Source organism: Nanorana parkeri, unplaced genomic scaffold (genome assembly GCF_000935625.1).
Source record: "Nanorana parkeri isolate BGI_ZX_2015 unplaced genomic scaffold, ASM93562v1 scaffold883, whole genome shotgun sequence".
Classification (NCBI taxonomy): Eukaryota; Metazoa; Chordata; class Amphibia; order Anura; family Dicroglossidae; genus Nanorana; species Nanorana parkeri.
Genome location: NW_017307151.1, coordinates 691,025 through 710,947, shown reverse-complemented (window position 1 = coordinate 710,947; position 19,923 = coordinate 691,025). Strand labels below are relative to the sequence as shown.

The 19,923-nt window shown below is 39.6% G+C and overlaps 1 protein-coding gene across 2 annotated transcripts in view; it reads right to left on the bottom strand.

Moving 5' to 3' along the window:
• Window positions 1–8,359: 8,359 nt before the first annotated feature.
• The window catches only part of PAPD5 (poly(A) RNA polymerase D5, non-canonical), a 64,879-nt gene continuing 53,315 nt past the window's right edge, over window positions 8,360–19,923 (bottom strand). Inside the window, exons 11-13 of one of the 2 annotated variants that reach the window (XM_018565749.1) lie at window positions 18,920–19,104; window positions 15,753–15,947; window positions 8,360–8,752 (exon numbers count right to left, since the gene is read on the bottom strand). In XM_018565749.1, the coding sequence (XP_018421251.1) occupies window positions 8,576–8,752; window positions 15,753–15,947; window positions 18,920–19,104 (557 nt within the window). In that variant the 3' untranslated portion in view covers window positions 8,360–8,575. The remainder of the gene's footprint in view (window positions 8,753–15,752; window positions 15,948–18,919; window positions 19,105–19,923) is intronic. The other variant, XM_018565750.1, reaches the window with a different exon arrangement.

Here is a 19,923-nt window from a genome sequence, read left to right as displayed (position 1 = left end):
AGAGTGCTATACAACAAAGTCAAAATATAATTGAAAAAAAGTTACTATGCAGACCTGTATATCAGCAAGCCAATGCTACTACTAGAAGTCTAAAATATTTTATCATTATGATTGTTCTTTAATTGACTATGCTCTTTTGCAAGTCACTTAATACAGCACTGGAAACAGATTTAATATTTTGCAATCACGGACTATCACGGATACTAAACTCTGATGGCAAGTCCCTCAGCCAGGTTAGAAATTCACCCTAACTCTTTACCAGTGGTGTCCATTGATACACAACAGTACACTATGTACATGTGTTGGCATACAAAGGAACCCGTTAACACTTTCTTTTGAGAAAAAGAAAGTTCAGACCTGTATTAAACTTAAATACCTACCACAAACACCTAAGTACCTTTAGAGAATCTACCATGGAGAATGGATTTGTCTTGTATCCTTATGACATCACTCACTTGTGCTATTGCATGTAAATTCACAATCTTCAAATATTTACTGTTGACTTTGTGAGATTTCCAAAATGAATGTAAAAAGTAACTAAAACAAGATATGTTGGTAAATGACATACTATATGATCAATTATGTGAATGCTGTAAAAAGGTTTAAAATATTATATAGGTCAAATGGGGAAAAAAAAAAGTGCAAACTTGCTTTTGGCCTGTGCTAGGTAACTACTTGTAATTCCCCTTTTAAATTTGAAAAGCTAATGTGTACTGAATAATATGTAGGCTAGTACCGCAGAACTCTCCTTTTGAAAACTTGTTTGGCTGATCTAAAGGGTCCAATACCTGAGTCTACTACCAGAAAACAAGTATACATATCAATTTTTAAAACACTGACTTCACTTGCTGCAAAATGGCTCCAGCTGAGTGAAATTGAATTTATATGGTTTTGAACATTTGATTTACCATGTTTAAATAGTAAAATAATAAATGTGTGTGTGTGTCAGGAAAATGTGGAATATTGTATCTTCTATTTATGTGCCAACAGATTTTGGGGTTTTCATATGCTTATAACTTGTTTGACAACAAAAAAAAGGAGGTCAGTAGCCCAAAGTTAAATTTGATCCGATTGCTTAATTCCTCATCATATTGACCACTCCATAGGTTTTAAAAACTAGCCTGTCTAAAGCTAGCTCTCTGTAGTCACCCACTAGTACTCTTGTAATTCTTTGTTTTAGAAATAATTTGATGAATGACAAAGAATTCATACATGCTAAAACAGATTAAAAAAAAAAACATTTAAAAACCAAAAAATAAAAAAGTGACCCAACATCATTACAGTTTTTCTTTAATGTACTAAGGCCAGAGGCAGCAAGGGAACAAGTACTTTGTAAATTGAGATCAGCAATGGCAGCCACCATGTTTCCCTCAGTACATGTTTCAGAGTGCGTAAGCCCTCATCAAAATAGATATAGGTAGTCTTGCTAGGCATCCAGCAAGTCAGAGATCCCTAGGGAAAACAAGACAAATATACTTGCCAATTCCCCATGATGCCCATTTGACCAGGGACATGCGATGCCTTCATTAGCCGGAAAAAGAGGTTGTAAAAAAAACAGACTTTGTAGGCATGCATGCCTCTTGTATTTTGACTGATGATGGAAGTCCTAACTGGGGCAGCAACTTTTCTTAATCTCATCTGATAGATACTTTTCAGATTATTAAGACTTTGCACAAAGAGCTATAGTGCCCATGGTATACCAATAACCTCTACCAGCTGCCTATTTTAAGACATTGTTCTAAAAATAAAAAACAATAAAAGTCCAAAGAAACTGTGAGGATGTCAAATGCCATGAGTAACACAGGCAGTGTAGCATATCAGATGAAACTTCAAGTTTGACTCATGTACGTGCTGCCAAAACAAAAAAAAAATGAACTTAACATGAAGTGGGATACAAAAGAGCTTGAAGTAAAGTATTCACCTCAGTAGCTATAAGCATTGTGGAGAAAATATATACGTTCACTACAGAGGATCGGAAATCTCTGCTCTTTTTCCCTTTGTTTACATTAAAAGATGGGCATGCTACCATTTGCCTGTTGTAAGCTTCAAGAAACTAACTTAAACCTGGCTTTTGAGTCTTTGTTGTGACCTTTATGGACAAATTACTGTACAAAACATGTTGTTAGAGAAGTCAGTAAAAGCTTGTTAAAAGACTTTTACTGCTTGTTAATTGGTAAATACTTTAATTGAATTTTGGGCATAAGTTTACTTTAACCAAGTGACTTTCAATATTTGCCTTTTTTGTAAATCTTTAAACAGTCCCAGGCAGCACAAATTTCAGACATCAGATAGAAAAGAAAAATAGCATACAGCGCACTTTCCGTTTCTGGGAGCCGATGATTTTCCATCCTCCATGTATCAAGCTGCATGTGCCCCGGCATGGAATCACATGTGAAGCATGCTGGCTCTTACAAAACATCTGTTAGATATACAGGAGTCAATGTATAGCAGATTTGCAACTCAAGGACCTTAAAAGTGTAAAGTACATGAATATCAACGATAATGGAAAGAACAGATTCAAGAGTACAGAAAAGAACAGATTGAGTCAGTAAAAATGGTACAACCCTCCGTCATCAGAGATCTAGCTATAAGACAACATAAGCGAACAAATTTTTACAGCCACGACTCCCGGAGAGAGAGATGCATCATGGGATTTGGGAAAGGAAAAGTATATGGGTTTGTTCACACCTACACATGCGTACTACCATGCGGCAGGTGGTAGTACACATGGGTAGGTGTGAACGAGCACACAGAACAGTGTGAATCCAGCCTTACTGTCAAGTGGAAACTGGCAACATTTCATTACGCAGCAGATTAAATGCACTTATTTTTTCATACTGCTCATCTGCTCATATAAGAGATGTGTGACCTATAAAAACACAGGGAGGGGTTTCCAATTTCTACCATCTTTACAGACTGATATATTAAATTAAGCGTTTCTTCTTCTTCTATAAAGATAAAAAGGAGACTGTGGACTTTGCCTACTCTGTACATGAAAACAAACACTGACTTTTGCAGCACTTTTCAAAATGAATCCTAGGTTCAAAGTACACATTTAAATGTGTTTAAGCTCATCACCACACCTTGAAAAGTATGTTGGGTTTTAACAAGGAAACAGATATACATGCTTTTACAGTGGTCCAATAAGTAAGGAGCTTGAGGCAGGTTTTAGCTTGTAGAAAATGTAGCTACCTATATGAACTTTCTTGGCAATACAGTAGCAAAACAAAAATTAATCACACGTGAGTGAATGACATTTCCCAGAGAAGAGTAGCGAGTGTTTTGTGTGATGACAATTTTCTACTTCCTAATAACATAATTAAATGTAATGGAACAAATGTATTTGTCACCTATAAGTCATTAAAAGCAAAAAAATAAAAATAAACTGCAAGCGAGACAAATAGCCAAAGCGCAGAATACTGGGAGACAAGCGCTGTATCAAATGGTATTTGCGGCTATAGCAAAGGAAAACATGTTACAGAACTACAATGGTACTGAAGTTTCATTTAAAAAGGCTGCATAATCAAATGACTCCATAAAAACCTGAAGTACCTAATAAAGTTTGGGCCTAATGGGCAATAAATCTCTCCAGGCAACGAAAGGTGGTCATTTTTAAATTATCGCTTAAGACTGTCATGTAACAAAACAGGAATTCTGATTCGTTAATGGCTGGTATGGCTTCATTATTGCTCCATTTTCCATAAATCAGCAATCCTGTAACAATTTGTAGCACACACAAAGTGGGGTGGGGTTAGCTATCCAGCTAGGTCTATGAAACCATTAGCAACTGCAGAAAGCAAAACAAGATCATATACCTCTAAAGAAACAAATGTAAAACTTGTTGAGTAATCTAAAGAGTGTGCATGTTTATAAAACACAGCACATGTAAAGAAATGCTGTGTTCCATTTTACAATTAGCGTGTTACTTTATCTTAAAGATTGCATCTCATGTTAGAAATATCAAGTGTCCCTGTGCGCTTGTCTGGAATGTTGGTAATTTGGAGCTCAAAACTGCGTTGAAAAGTAACAGAATCCTTCTGGTCACTTAGTAGTGCAGGGAGTGTAAATAAAAACGATTTTTCCTGAAATGTCACAAATTAGCAGATAACCTATTGCTTATCTAACCTTATGGAAGAGCTGACATTTCAACAGTTCTTTGATCCATTCATGTAGTGAGTACATGAATGGAATAAATACATTTAGAATGTGCTCATACCAATTCTTGGGATTTTTCATGCACTTTTATATTGATACACATTTTTAGATATGCTTTTGCGGAAGTCAATAGGCCTCCAGATTTTTGCACAACGTGCATACTTGGATTGGTATGCGCACCATTTAAAACAATGGGATTTTGCACGTTCTGCCTCACTATGGGTTCTAATGCATTGGTGTGAATAGGCCCTTTTTGGTTCTTGGCAATTAAGACACTGAATCAAACATATATGTGGAGCGGATACCTTGCCGTTTTACTCTCCTTACTAGTTTTTTAGCAATGCAGTTTTGTACAGTATACAGGGCTGAGAGGCAGAATGTAAACTATGCCTGCCTCCGCACCTTTAAGAGCACATAATGAAAAGGCATAAGAGATTATATTAAAAAAATTACCAAGTATCCCTGTATATTTTAAAATGGCTAATATAAGTACACTTCCCCTTTAAAGCTAGTTTAAAGTTTACACTGCTTATATTTGGCCTTTTTTTTTAACCTAAAACCTTTCCATTTTGATTACATACTTTTTTTTTTATTATAGACACAGTGATGTCATCACTAGGTCTCTATGCTTCTCTATGTAATGTAGGCAGATCATAGCTGGTGGGAGGGTCCAAAGGTTGCAGAACATAGCTTACTTAAAACATTACAGCACCCTGCCTCAGTACTCCTAAAAATCCCTCAGCTCTGATGAAAGCTCAGAGTGTACAGCAAAAATCAGGGTAAGCAATTCCAGTACAGGAGAGGAGCGTGTAGATCTGTGCAATATGGAAGGTAAGGATGGAGGTCCGTATTAAACATTTTGCTCAAATATACCATCACAGGGTAGGCAAAGTGTAAGTTCAATGCCAAGCTGGAAAAATAGTATTCCATTGTACATGACGATGACGAGTACCGCCCACAGCCTGATGCATCAGGGAAAAGCAGAGTGCTGAGGCATGGGTTTAGCTATCTTTATCTCCCCCTAGAGTATTTAACCTTTGCAGTGAGGGGGTGGAGCTTCACCACTACAAAGGGTTATTTTTCTTAGCTCAGAGTGCAGCTTAAAAGAAACCAAAAAAACACCACATCCTGCACGAGGCTGGATACTGGAAGAAAAACACTGCTTTCACAAATGAATGACATTTGCTACTGTAAAGCAGAAAAATATCAATTTCACAAGCAGGCCAGTGAATTGCAATTGGTGTTTTGTTTTATTTAGTTCCTTAAATAAAATTATATGTATATATCCACAACATGAGGCAATGACAGTGGTTCAGCACATTGGGGAGCCCTTTTTCATGGATTACTGCATTTACAGGAACCAGTTACATGACAAAACTGACTTTACAGAACTAAACCTATATTGCTAGTGGTACCTCCTCTTAAAAGGCTTGATCGCAAACTATCCAATATACAGAATCAAAAATATATGCACACTGTAAATACATATTTAACAGTCGTAGAATGTCATAGGACACAGATAATTCACATTTTCTGCTGAGGTTTTTAATTTGAGTTATTTTTAATGAAAAATGTACTCTTCACTGCTTTTAAGGCTCTACTTGTCTGACGGATATATTCAATGAATGACAGATTATCAAAATCATTACATCGTTTTGATTGCCTTTCTACATTTTTCATGTTCTCAACGGCTACCATAAATATAGGCGCAAGCCCTGCATGAAGATACCAATGCACAATCAAATGTTCCATGGCGCAAACATTATGGCACAAAGATCTAACATTTTAAGGAGTTACAAGAAACCTGTCCCGGTTGAAATACTTCAAATGGAATTGCTGACTTGTTTTGTGAGCCAGTCTTTCTTATCCGTGCTTCACTAACTAATGATCCACTGGCCAGCAACAAAGCATACGGTCAATGAATCATCAGGGCATATAATATGTCAGTTTTTGGCACCACAATATTAACTAACCGCCCAATGCCCTAAAATGAACCATTGACTCATTTACTTGTTCAGCTTTCTCTAGCTATATAAAACATACATTTAGAAAAAAGGGGAGCAATAGAGACTGACCAAAATGTGAAAGGGAGCCTAAAAGCAACTTCTGCTGGCTAAGAGGCAGTATAGATAATAATCATCAGTCTGTCTGATAAAAATGTCCATAATAGAAGAAAACATGTACTAAACAATTAACCTCCCCTCTAATCTAAACCTGAAATTTGAAATTCCCCTAGGTAACCTTAACCTAATAATAAGTGAACACTTTAAAGTGGAACTAAACTTCTGTTTAAAAATAATTGCTGGTAAGCAGTGGGGTTTTTTTTGCAGTACAGACTGACTCTTTAAAAATAAAGTCTGGCCTGTGCCAGCAATATGGTTTCTGAATGTACACTGAAATGCACAGTTCAGTGTACAATCTGGCATATGCCAGGTGCGAGGATGCACATGGGAGTCAAGTCATCCCAGTCCAGCCAATTAAGGCCAGACACCAAGCCTGAAAGGAGACTGGGTAAAGATGTCAGCGGCAGCACCCAGGATGCCACGACTGATGCAGAGCTGGAATGGGACAAAGCAATTTGGCAGTTTAGTCTGCCATAATGTGCAAATATGCTATGCATACTGGCACATTATTGCAAAAACCCTGGGCACGGGCAGCAGAGTTTAATTTCACCTTAACCCTCTGAAATAACAATGAAATATATGCCTCAAGCCAAGCCTAAAATATAACCCGTAATTTAATATGATCCTGTGAAAAAAAAAAACCTAAATGGCAGGTCCCTGCAACAGCAGAGCACCTATACTCGCCTCTTCAGAGGGCTGTGTTTCCTACCTTTTATCCATTCCAGGGCTACAGCCTCTAGCAAATCAAAGTCCCTGAAACCTAAACTAAAAGATTTGATATCAAAATACATAAAATTAATTACAGCCCCAGAGTTTTAACCTCAAAAAACAAGTCAGAAATGGCAGCTCCTTTTTTTTGCACCAGGTCAACCTTTCAATGCTGGAAGTTCAGTACAGTGGACTGCAAAATGTCAGGCTACTAGTCTTTATGGATGGGACAAAGCAAATCATTGAGCTTTAAAGTGTACGCAGAGTTGGCCTTGTATACATTGAAAATATTTTATGCCAGAATAAAAATTGATGTAGTCATTCCTACATGCAATTAGAAGCCCTCATGTTTAAGTAGCAAATAAAAGAATTGTGGGATAGCAGTAAGAACAAGTAACATGAGGAAATGCACAAGTGATTTGCTTGCCATTCCTGCAGTATTTCAATCAAAATACAGAGCCTTTAGCAAAACACACATTTACATGTGAAAAGTACCTCAGAAGTTATTGAGAATGCGGTTTCAAAATTTGCAGGTGAAAGGTTGGTGAAAAGGATTTACTGCATAAACCAAATTAAAAAAAAAAGTGAACTTGGGCAAGATCAATCTTAAAACACTGTAGCTATTGTGAAATGTAATGAATCTGGACTGCAATTCTTTATAGATGCGTAAAGCCTTCAAGGTGGTGATGGTTTTACAGCCCCCTGGGGTATATCACTCTGTCATGCCTTCAGTGGATACAATCCCTAGAAACAGTGGCAACTATATGGGATGAATGAGAAGATCAACACAAAATGCATTTTAACAGTCTAGATCCAAAGCTGACATTGAACTCAATTCTGTATAGATACATATGTGCTTAATCGTGTGCCAGTGGGTACCTGCCTTTAAGCAATATCTCAAGCATAAAAATGTATAAATCAATCATAAATGAAGAGGGAAACCACTGGGTAAGACTTTTTTGGGGACCAGAACCAACTTAATCTCAATGCAAGTTATGAACACATAAGACATGGAGAGATCACCCCAAACCAGTCCGATTTTCCTTATAATTTTTATGTAAAAAGCAAATGCACTGATACAAAAGTGCAATATCAGATACTGTTGTATGTACAATAAAACAGTACAATATTGAAAATAATTAAAAAAAACCATGCAGGAATAAAGTTCCCCGGAAATGAGGTGGTATGCAAATTGCACCCCTTCTGAAATAGTCTTTTCCTTTTTTTATTTTTTTTTTGTTATTTTTTTTACGTTTCTACCCAAAAACCCTTGATTTCAGTCATAGAATTCAGCACCATGGCGCCGATCGAGAAGTGCAAATATTTTGTTAATAACCTCCATGTATTTTAACAAATGAGCAGCCATTTTTATCTTTTTTTTAAGATTTTGTTTTCTTTTTGAGATTTTTTTTTTTCGTGTTGGAAATCTTCATGATCCATTTCCGTGGCTAGCTGGGAAAAACAAAAATAAAATGAAACAAGTCAGTTTTAAATGTTTATAAGCTTTTGGGAGGGATATGAACAAGTTTGTCGAGATTTAATTCTGTTGCGGCACATTAAGGAAGGAGTTAAGTCCGGCCCAAAAGCAGCTATCTGCACAGGTCTGTTTCCCGCTTGTGCTTGCGTTTCTTGCTGTGGTAGTGCTGGTGCTGTGCTTTGCCGGTCTGTATGTGCCGGCTTGGCACAGATGTGCCTTGGCTTATGTTGGGTGGAGTCTGGAAGCTTTTGCTGGACGAGGTTGAACGGAAAAGTCTAGTAGTGCCATGCTGAAAAAGAAATTGGAGAAATAATTTGGTGGCGGCGTAAACTATGACCAGGTTTACCCCTTTCAACATGGATCAGACTAGAAAAAGTACAACTACTTTCACAGTGAGATAAATAAAGTACATTACAAAAACACAATATTGGGGACTGACTTGATGCACAAATACACATTGCCATGAAAAAGAATTTATCCTTTCCAGATTTCTTTTTAGTGAAAAGTAGTAAATACATTCTGAGACGCAGATTTAAAAAGCAGCAGAATGTGGGGGATTAATTAATAACATTTGGACTTCCTTCCCCCTCCACAAATGTATGTATGCAATATAAATCTTTATGTATTTTGAAATAAAAATATATTAACTAAAAAAAAGCAGCAGAATGGCCACTGTGCTCTCTACTGACTTGGGAGTACTAAGCCAGTAGTGCAACAGAAGTATTAAAAACAAATGTCAGAGACAAGAGCACAGTCATGTGACCTGTAGAGTCACACAACCAGCTCTCCTCTCCAATCATGAAGCTCTCGTTGTGGCAATCCAAGCTACACAAAGCAGCCTGCATTTTATGAATGGGTTTGTAAAATGTGGGCTGCGGTTTGAGAATCCTACTGAACTATAGCGTAGAATGGATGAATAAATCCATTGAGCCCCTTAAAATAAAACCATGATTTTGCCTAAAAAGATCCCGAAATAAATGATATAATTGTCAAGGATTTGCGATAACCATACCACTGTACTTTTAAAGTGAAAGCCAAGATGCAGGGTCTGTATTCAATAATCACATCATCATTCTAATAAGGAAACGCCGAAGATTCTTCCAAATGTGCACTACCCTTAAATATTACCAAAGTGAAAGGCTCAATGCAGCAAATCAAAGGAAAATACAATGAATTTCTACAATCTGTCCTGTCCAAGGAATCTGGGAAGCCCTATCCATTCCACAGTGTTAGGCCCCTTTCACACGGGCTGTCCAAACGGGTCCGCCTGTCAGTTTTTCAGGTGGACCAGATCACATGCCCAATGTAAGTCTGTGGGCAGCCACGTGTAAACGGACGGGCGTCTGCTTACTCCAGGTTTACGCCTGATAGGTCCGGAAAACAAACGGATCAGAGATCCGTTTTGCCAGACCTGAACGTGCTGCATCAGGGGCAATCTGATATAAATTGACACATGTCCATTTACATCAGATTCCCACAGCGGTGACATCCACTCCGTACTGCTCTGATCAGGAGAGGATCCATGCACAGATTCTCTCCTGATTAATCCATGTGAAAGGGGCCATAATGTTACATTAGTTACAACAGCATTACTGACTGGAGCACTGGGCATTATGAACCACTGGAAGACACAGACCACTTTGCTCCATATTGAGTTGTGGCCCAGCTTTCCATCATGCTGCTAGCTCAGGGTATTTACCCTTGGTGAGCTAAAATAAAAAAGGAGCCCACAGTTACAACTGTTTATGCAGCCTGACAGCATTACAAAATGGGAAAGATTTTTAATACAGCTAGTTTAAGCACATGAATCACAGCTTTCCATAATCCCCTGTATGTTCTTATCCAACACTGGGATCTTGACAAAAGGAGAAAACAGAGTGATCACATAGATACAGAGTAATCAGCCTTACCTACTATGTAATAAAATTAATTTACTGGAATACAGTAGAGGACAGAGGCAGAGGAAACATCAGAGTCTGAGGAGGAACGAACCTCCACTTCCACATCCTCCTCATACAGCATAAATGCGGTAGCCATAGTCCGTGTCAGACAGCGAGTCAGAAGGGGAAGAAGGGGAACTACACTTGCAGAGACCACTCCCCGCAGCATCAGCAGGCCCAAATGTGAGCTTGGCTTAGCTCCTCTCAGATGAGTGTACCACCGGAAAGGTCATCAGGGACAGGGGTTAAACCAGAGTGGATATGCTGCTTCTCTGAACCTGTAAAACACCCTGCGGCTGACCCAACACAATCTGAGGCCCTTGTCAGAGATGTTTTCGGGTGCAGCGGTCTCTAATTGACCCCTATGCTGATGTCATTCCTTTTCTGGATCCTGAGAGGACCCTGCTGCTGGACAGCCAATAGAAATTGTCCACATCACACAGGCAGTAAAATGGAGACCCAAAGAAGGACCCTGCCTCATTTAAACAGAAAAGGAAAGGAGATTTGGGACTGGAGCATCACTTGACTGAGGCTTTAGGCGAGTAAAAAGTGCATTTGGGAGGTTTTTTCCCCCATGCCATCAATCAGATAGATGGGGGTGGGAGTCTGGAAGGGAGAGGGTTTATATTTTCCTATAGTTGGGATTTAATTGTGATTTCCACTCCAAACCACCATCTAGATTGGTGGAAAAACACAGAGGCAAGCTACAGACTATAAAGGCCCCATTCACACACGAATCAGCCTGCACGTACAGCTCCGTGCCCTCATGGGGCCTAATGGGGTGCACACCTAAACGGTAACAGTGCTATAGTTCTTTTTTAGTAACATCAGCAAAGCCTAATCCATGCAGAATTTATTGGTCCACTTTGTTCACTACGAGGGGAATTTATAAAAACTGGAGAAAACAGAATCTGGCGCAGTTGCCCATGACAACCAATCAGCATCTCTTCGGTTTGCTCAGGAAAGATTTGGAAATGAGAAAAATAAGCCGATTGGCTGCAGTGCACATCTGCTCCAGATTTTGATAAATTCCCCCCAATATATGTCAAGTACACATCTTAGAATTTAGGTTTGGATAAATTATTACTTTATACCATTTTAAAACTTTCAATTTGATCATTCTTCAACACTATAAAGTATCACTTGGACTCAAATGTAACAACTACCAAAGACATAAAATACGCAATACAATTCAACTATCTTTGAGGTTGCAAACACTCTAGATAGCTGCTCCCAATTTAACAATGGTGACAACCAGTGTCACCTTGTCCACTATTCGATTAGGCAATGAAGCCAAATAAGCAGACTAGACCCGACTACCTATCCAGAACATTCAGTAGACTGCAAAAAGAATAACCCAAAACTTCATAGCAAACGAGGGAGGCAAAAGGTAGATTCTGTGTTTGGTTGTTCTGATGATAACTGTTCTGATATTGGACATTTCCAAAACATACTAAAGCGCAGGTGTATCCATAACTAAAAGACCTCGAGTCCGGGTAATAAAAAAGTAATTTTTTTTTAAAAGAGTAAAAATCTGTCGTCTTCATATTTGCCCTCTACAACCCTCTGCATAGTAGCATTCAGGAGTTCAGTTACGTAGTTTAAAAAATAAAAATAAATTGTATTTATAAAAATACTGTTTTTTTTGTAGTTTTTTTTTTTTACAGCCACTTGCATGAGCCCTAAGGCCTTGTTCACAATGAGTGTTTTGTAGTGCTTTTTCTGCCCTAAAAATAAACGCTCAAAAAATAAGCCCCACCCCAAAAAAAATCCCATTCATTTCTATGGCCCTGTTCATATCAACAATCATGTTTTGTTGCAAAAAGCAAAATGCCAGTCACTGGAAAAAGTACATGAGCTTTTTTTTTTGGCATATTACAGCTCCTTTTGGCCCCCTAGTCCTACTCACGAAAAACGTGCAACTTGATTTATGCGCATTAACCATACACAAATTGCGCAAAAACCTGCATAGAAATGCGCACAAAATGCTGTTGCCCAAGTGTGAACCCAGCCTGCGGCTACAAAGTTACATAGTCAGGTTGAAAGAAGACAGATGTCCATCGAGTTCAAGCTATAGAGATATATAATAAAAAAAAAAAAGAAAAAGCCTAAAACAGAAAGCTATGCCCACAATTACCCACTGTTGATCCAGATGAAGGCAACCCCCCCTATAAAGCATGGTTCAATTAGCTCCAACAGGGAAAAATTCCTTCCTGATCCCATACGACAATCGGATATTCCCTGGAACAACAATCTCCGATGCTTAATATACCTATAATAACTCAATATCTAGTAATATTCTGTGCATTTAGGAATACATCCTGATTGTTTTTAAAAACAATTAACTGAGCTAGCTAGAACTAGCTCCTGGGGGAGTCTGTTCCACATTTTCACAGCTCTAAGTCCTCATTCACACTGGCTCATGTACTTTTTCAAGCAATTTTGCCAATTGAGACAAAACGCTCAGATGTGAACAGAGGTCAGAAGAATGAAAGCGATATTTTTTGTAAAGCATTGTGACGCGCTTATTCAGCTGCGACAATACACTAAGGTGTACGTTTAATAAACTGTGAAAATAGTGTGATAAGACTCTTCTCACCGTATCACAGTGAAAAGTCTCTAAAGTGGTGTTTAATAAACCGTAATAAGTCAGGTAGGAACTGAAAATCGAATATTTTCTCTTCACGGTGATGAGTACACAGAGAATAACAGCAATGTATGTTTAAAAAATGGTGAAAAGTAGGAAAGCGCTTCATCACTGTGAAAAGTGTTGAGAAAAGTCCCCTAGATTTATTGCTACTTCAGACATGGGGATAAAGGCCTTTTTTTGGTGAAAAAGCCAGGAAGTGACCGTTTGACACATTTTCATGCATAATTGTAGGCTTGCTCATGATGTAAAGGATTCAATAGGGCATTTTGCAACTCATTACACCTCACCGTCTACACTCTCTATGACCTATAGGACTTTTATATACAACTGTTTTCTCTTTGTACTTGTGTTGAGCCTGCATTGGACATGAGCCTGTGTTGATCTAGCTGATCAATGCACATGTTGTCAGCAAGCCGTTAGTTCTATAGCTGCAGGGGTTAATACTAAATTGTTTGCAATGAACAAAAAAAGATCATATTTTTACTGTGCAAAATAAAAGCTTTCTAGAATACAAAAAATAAATAAATAGGGTGTTCCATGTGTTTTTAGTCAGATATGTGGGAGCAATAACGTATGACCCTATCAGGATTATAGGTTTCCTCCCATGAATTCCTGTGCGCATCCCTAAAAAAAGCATTCCATGCTGTTTTCTCCAGTCTTTTATCCCGATATCACAGTGATGGCTCACTGCTGCTACCACCACCTATCACTGTGATAAACTGGCCACACACAACAGGCTCAAACGTTTCTAGAGAAAGGATAAAATAACACTCCTATGTGGAGAAAACTTCTGGGTTTAATAAACGGACACCTTAGTGTGAACCAGGCCTAACTCTGCTAAGGTCAGGACAATGTCAAATTATGACCCTGCACAGAAGGTTCCATCAAGATCATTCATAGTTGAAGATGCACAATTCCTCTACAGTTAAACATTTCCTACCGATCAACACTTCCATTTGTTCTTTCTATCCCTAAGTACTTATCTGCCTAGGTTTATTTCTTCATGTTCAAAGGCGGTAAAGCTAAAGGGAAACTGTAATGGTTTTTAAACAATTTAAAATTGTATTAAATCTTGAGCATCCGATCGGGTCCGCCTGAAAAAGTGACAGGAAGACCCATTCGGACCATGTGAAAGGGACCTTATGCTTGCTATCTGCATGTTGCCAGTGGTACCTATGAAACCTTCAAATGTAACATTTCAGAATTACCTGGCAAAAAAAGTTATAATTTTACTATACATAACAATATTGTCTCCCAGTAAAAAGTGCAGGAGTGTGGTTACAGCTGCCTTCTGGTGCATAAGAGAGTAACACTGAGCAATAGTGATGTGGGTATTGACTATATTCAGTCAAATTTGTTCTTGCATTCGTACCTTTCAATTAGAAGAAACAGGTATAAAGAAATAATGGGGCTGCTACTGTTGAAAATACTAGTTGCCTGGCAGTTTCTGGATTTAATACTTTGGGACACCCTGCTGGAAAAGAACTCAAGCCAGAGAGAAAAAAAAATCCTCCATATTGTTGTTCAGGGTCAGTGAGAGTGCTGAAGCCACTGGATCAGCATGGAAAAACAAGGTCAGCAGTGACCGACTGCACACTTCATCAGGGTTTTACAACACATGGAGCTTGAATTACGTAATTTTCTGTACATTTCTGTGTTTACAGGAACACATCTGTGCATCTCAGCAAACTTTCTGCCACTGGATAAAGAATTAAGGGACATCTCCATGTTATAGAAAAACTCAGTGCATAAATATTTTTAACCCTTGCAGTGGGGCTACCCCCACACTGCAAAGGTTAAGCACTCGTTTTGTCTAGGGCCAAAAAAATAAATTATGAAGAAAAAAAAGATATACTCACCTGAAACACAGAGCTTGCTGGCTGCTAGACTGATAGAGTGTATATGACATGAAGACACTGAAAGTCATTCATCGCTGGGGACCGGCTGCAGGGACCAGCCAAGCAGACAGCTGGCTCCAAGATTCAGGCGAGTGTATCTTTTTTTGCAATGCGGGGGGAAGCCCCACGGTAAGGGCTAAGAATATTTCTTCCTGGAGTTGTTGTTCTTTAAAGTGTATGTAAACTCAAACTGCAATAAACTGTGAGAGGGGTTCTATTCCTTCCATACTCCAACCAAAATAAAAAAAGTTCTCTACACATACACTTTAAATATACTAGTAAAAGTGTTTAGTGTAAGGGTGAATTGCTGCAAGAAATGACCTGCTGATCCTGCCAGAAATCTTCTGAGCCAATAACTTAGTGCTTATGCCGCTGACTATTGTTTGCAGATAGTATTGTTGTCAGCTCTCTTTGTGGACTACAGAACACTGCAACTATTATGGAGAAGAGGAAAGGGAGAGGTTTTCTGTAATCCTGAAACAATGCCGGTCGTAGAGTAAAAAGTCCAGCTCTCCATAGATACAGCATGATGAGTGAGCACTGTCACCTCGGAAGGGTTACTAGCATGATTAAAAAGTGAAATAAAAGAATAATAGTGCAGCCACCATGTCTAAAGACCGAACCACTCCACTTACAGTTTTGTTCTTGGGTTTACATACACTTTAAAATCGGGAAAGGTGCAAGGCAAGAAATTACCATTTAAACTAGAAATGCATTTAATGTGTATAACACAAATCTCCCAGTTCAACACACCTGTGGAATAAATTCATGTCCCTTGCTAAGCAAATTCATTCTACATACCTGAGCTCTGTTGTTGCTGTTTGAAGAACTAATGCTCTGGTTAAGCTGTGGTTTGCTGATGGGTTGTGTTGAGCTGGTGCAGGATTCCTGAAGGCCCATCCGACTATCATTTGCTTGACGACAACTTGGCTGCTTTGATGTCTTGAATGGGGTTCCGTCTGAGTCCTGAATGCATAGACGTTTAATGACTTTCTTCTACGGGAGACACGTGGCGTGTCATGCAAGGAGATTTGACACTGCTGGTTATGCAGCAGCCCTCATACAGTACACAAAACTTTCATTGTCGTAACATGCAAAATGCTGCTTGACTACCATTTTGAAATTTGCGAACCTTAAAAGGGGTTGTCCACCTTCAAAAGGGGATTATGAGATTGGATTAATTATTGGTTTACTTTGTTTTTAATTATATTTACTTTCTAAGGAACAGAATGTGGATCTGATGTGTTTCCTTCTCAGGTATAGTAAAGTTGAATCTGAGAACAGAATATTCTTATTCCTAAAACAGCATCCATGAGTCAAACACCAGAGCCTAGTCATCAAAGGGCAGGAAACAATAGAGTCACACTATCCTACCTCTAGTAAACCGCTCTATATGTTTGTTATGTCTTCCTAGTCACACAGTATATCTAAAGTCATATTTTAAAATATTACATTTTATACATCCCTATTTAGCAGGCCTTTGCAAACTTCTCTTGATTTCAGTAACCGGAAACTATGACTCTCCTAATAGGAAGACTTGGGACAGACTGATCTCCCTCTAATTAACATACAATGGGTTAAGAAGGGGTTAAGAACTGTCCAACGCAAAACTAAAACCTGGAAGGATAGTGGTGAAACATCATCCGCTATGAAGAAATGTGATCGGAAAAAAAAATCTTGGACTGTGATCGGAGATCACTGAAAACATTTGGTAAAATCAAATCGTATAAAATAAAGCGTAGAACTCACGGCTATGTTTAAATGCAGAAGTAAAAGCATTTCCACACACGCACAACATGAAGAGAACTCAAGGGATTGGGACTAACCAGCTGTGTAGCCTTAAGAAAACCCCTCATCAGCGAGGCTATTCTGTACTTCAATTTGCTAAGGAGCATAAAGATTGGACTCTCCAGCAATGGGAAAAGGTCATGTGGTCTGAGGAGTCCATATTTACCCTGTTCTAGAGTGATGGGTGCATCAGGGTAAGAAAAGCAGATGTAGTGATGCACCCATCATGCCTAGTGCCTACTGTACAAGCTTGTGGGGGAAGTTATGATCTGGGGTTGCTCCAGTTGGTCAGGTCTAGGGCCCAAAAAATGAGGTCAGCTGACTACCCGATTATACTGAATGAAAGGGTTTTTTGGGGGTTTTTTTTATCAATGGATTTTTTTCTTCCCTGATGGCACAGGCATATTCAAAGATGGCAATGCCAGGATTCATCTGGCTAAAATTGTGAAAGAGTGGTTCAAGGAGCATGAGACATCATTTATAGACATGGATTGGCCACCAGAGTCCAGGCCTTAACTCCACTGAGAATATTTGGCATGTGCTGGAGAAGGCTTTACGCAGTGGTCCGACTCTCCCATCACCACTATAAAGTCTTGGTGAAAAATGAATGCAACGCTGGATTGAAATAAGTGTGACATTGCATGAGCTTATCGAAGCGATGCCATGGCAAATGCATGTCGTAATCAAAGTTAATGGCAGTCCAACTACATAGAGTGTGTGGCTTCTTTTTGGCCAGGCAGTGTATATCTGACCCAGCAGCATGTACCAAACCGAGTGGGCTCCCACCCACAGAGCCACCTGCTTACATCAGCTGTAACTAAAATGAAAATGGAAAAAAAATGGTTATAAAAGACACTGTAGTCAGCCCTCTGAGGAACACTCGGTGTGTGAGGCGAGACTGATGAGACGTTGATTAGCCAAGTACTGTGCTAGCTGACCCTGCATGGGACACAGCTCCTGAGGCCAAACTGGGACAGAAACTAAAGCAAGAATCTCTGGGTTCAGGAGACCCCAAAAAGAACAGGGGCATATCCGCTAATCTGTGCAAAGGCACAGGAGGGTAGAGCGTGAGCAGCTGAAGAGAGCACAAGGGATAAGTGTGTAAACCTAAAGGGGAACATTTTGCATGCCTGAATGACTGAAGGGCAAACTGCCCCGAAATCCAGACTTAGAAAGCCTGGATGTACCCTACTCCATGAGTAGGGAATCTACCAAACTTAGGTTTCTAACAAACAAATGATTTTCTAGATGCAGAATAGTACTCTCAGCATCAGTAGAAGCCTAAACAGCTGTAATTCCTCAAAAGCAATGGTGGCAGCAACTGCTGGCTGGGCCTCATCTACCGTATATGCCGGCGTATAAGACGGGTTTTTAGACCCAAAAACACTGCCCGAAAATCGGAGGTCGTCTTATACGCCGGGTATACTTCGGTATACTGTATGTAGCTTCGGCTACATACAGTACACCATGCTGAGCCAATCACGGCAGGCTTTGTATTCATTAATACAAAGCCTGTATTAGGATCGGGGACAAGGTAAGGGACTGTAATCCCGAGTGTGGCTCGGGGTTACCACTTATGGTACTGAAAATTAACCCCGAGCCACACTCGGGAATACAGCCAGGGAGGTTAGCAAGTGCATTTAAACATTATTTTGGGCTATACTCGTCTTATACGACGAGTATAGCCCAAAACCTATATTTTAACACAAAAAGTAGGGGGTCGTCTTATACGCCGGCAAATACGGTACATTCACAAGGAAATCTGAGCTCGACTCTGCAGGGGAAAGCGCAGGAGCATGCTTAAAGCCTTTGCGGTCAGCAAACTGTACAAACCGGCACTGTAATCTACAGCTTTTTAACAGGAGCAATCATTAGTTGGTAACAGGGACCTAAAATGATGTCTTCAATGGACAGGTTGAGTAAAACAATTTGAAAGTGGAAACCCCATTTAAAAGGAAAGCCGAGGTCTGATCAGCAAAAAATATATTAAAAATAAAAGTACTAACAAAGGCCATTAGAAACCAAGCCTTTAAGGTGAGCATAAGCAATTTAAAAATCACTCTATAGTGCAGAAATAATAATTTGCTAAAAACTTAAATATTTCGCTCAACCATCATGCAAGCACATAACATATTGACAAGACTGATTTACATGAGCAAACCAAATGTAGCTTGACTTACCACATCACTAGAGCTGGATAGTGTTGAAGAAGAGGAAGACAAAGGACCAGATGAATTGGAGGAGTGTTTGCCAAGAGCTTCAGGGGTTTTATTCTTGACTTGTCCAGTAGAGGTATTCTGACCCGACACATTGTTGTTACATTTGTCTAAATGATGGACATCCACTATTAGGGTCACATCATTGCCTAGACATGATTAAATGCAAAAAGAAACATTACTTCATCTGAATAAAACCAAGACATATGACACAAAAACTATACTTGCCCCATCTTCAGACAGGAAAAAGAGGCTCTGATAATATGACTGATAATCCAACTACCAAGATGAAAACATTTATTTCTACATTTATTAAAGCAGTATAAGGCTAGCCCAATGGCCCAGTCTTGCTTTACCAGATAAAACCTGGCAAAAATGATTCTGTCCCCTGCTGGCATAGAACAGTGATTTCAAAAGTTAATTCTTGAAGTGAAGTGGGGGCTTCCCCCGTACTGCTATTTTTTCTCTAGGGGCCAGAACATGGATATGCTCATCTACTAATCAGAACTGAGAATATAGATCCTCAGTCCTGCGGCAGTAAATGCTTACCTCTCTCCCCCCTCCGCTATGACTGTAGTATGTCCCTTGACATTTATTCACTTGCATTAGACGCAGATGATGTCAGCAAGGCTTAAACCACCGGAGTCTGGAGAAGAGCCAGACCCAGGATCCATGTCTGCAGAGCCTGTTGAAGAGAAGCCTGCCAGCGTTTCCTCTCAGTCACTACTGAGATCCACGCTGTATTAAGCACCAGCCGAGCCCTCCCCTTCCTCCTGCGCCGAAAACGAGGCTTGGAACGCACAAGCCCGGCGCCCGGAAATGACGTCACCCACGCCGGAAGTGACGTACGCGGCCACCCGGCCTGGCCGTGGAACACGTCCCGAGGCCCTGAGAACCGGACAGACCCCTCTGAACGGCGGTCCACCGCTTCCCCTGACCAGCCAAGGGGGTTTCGCCCTCCCGGTACC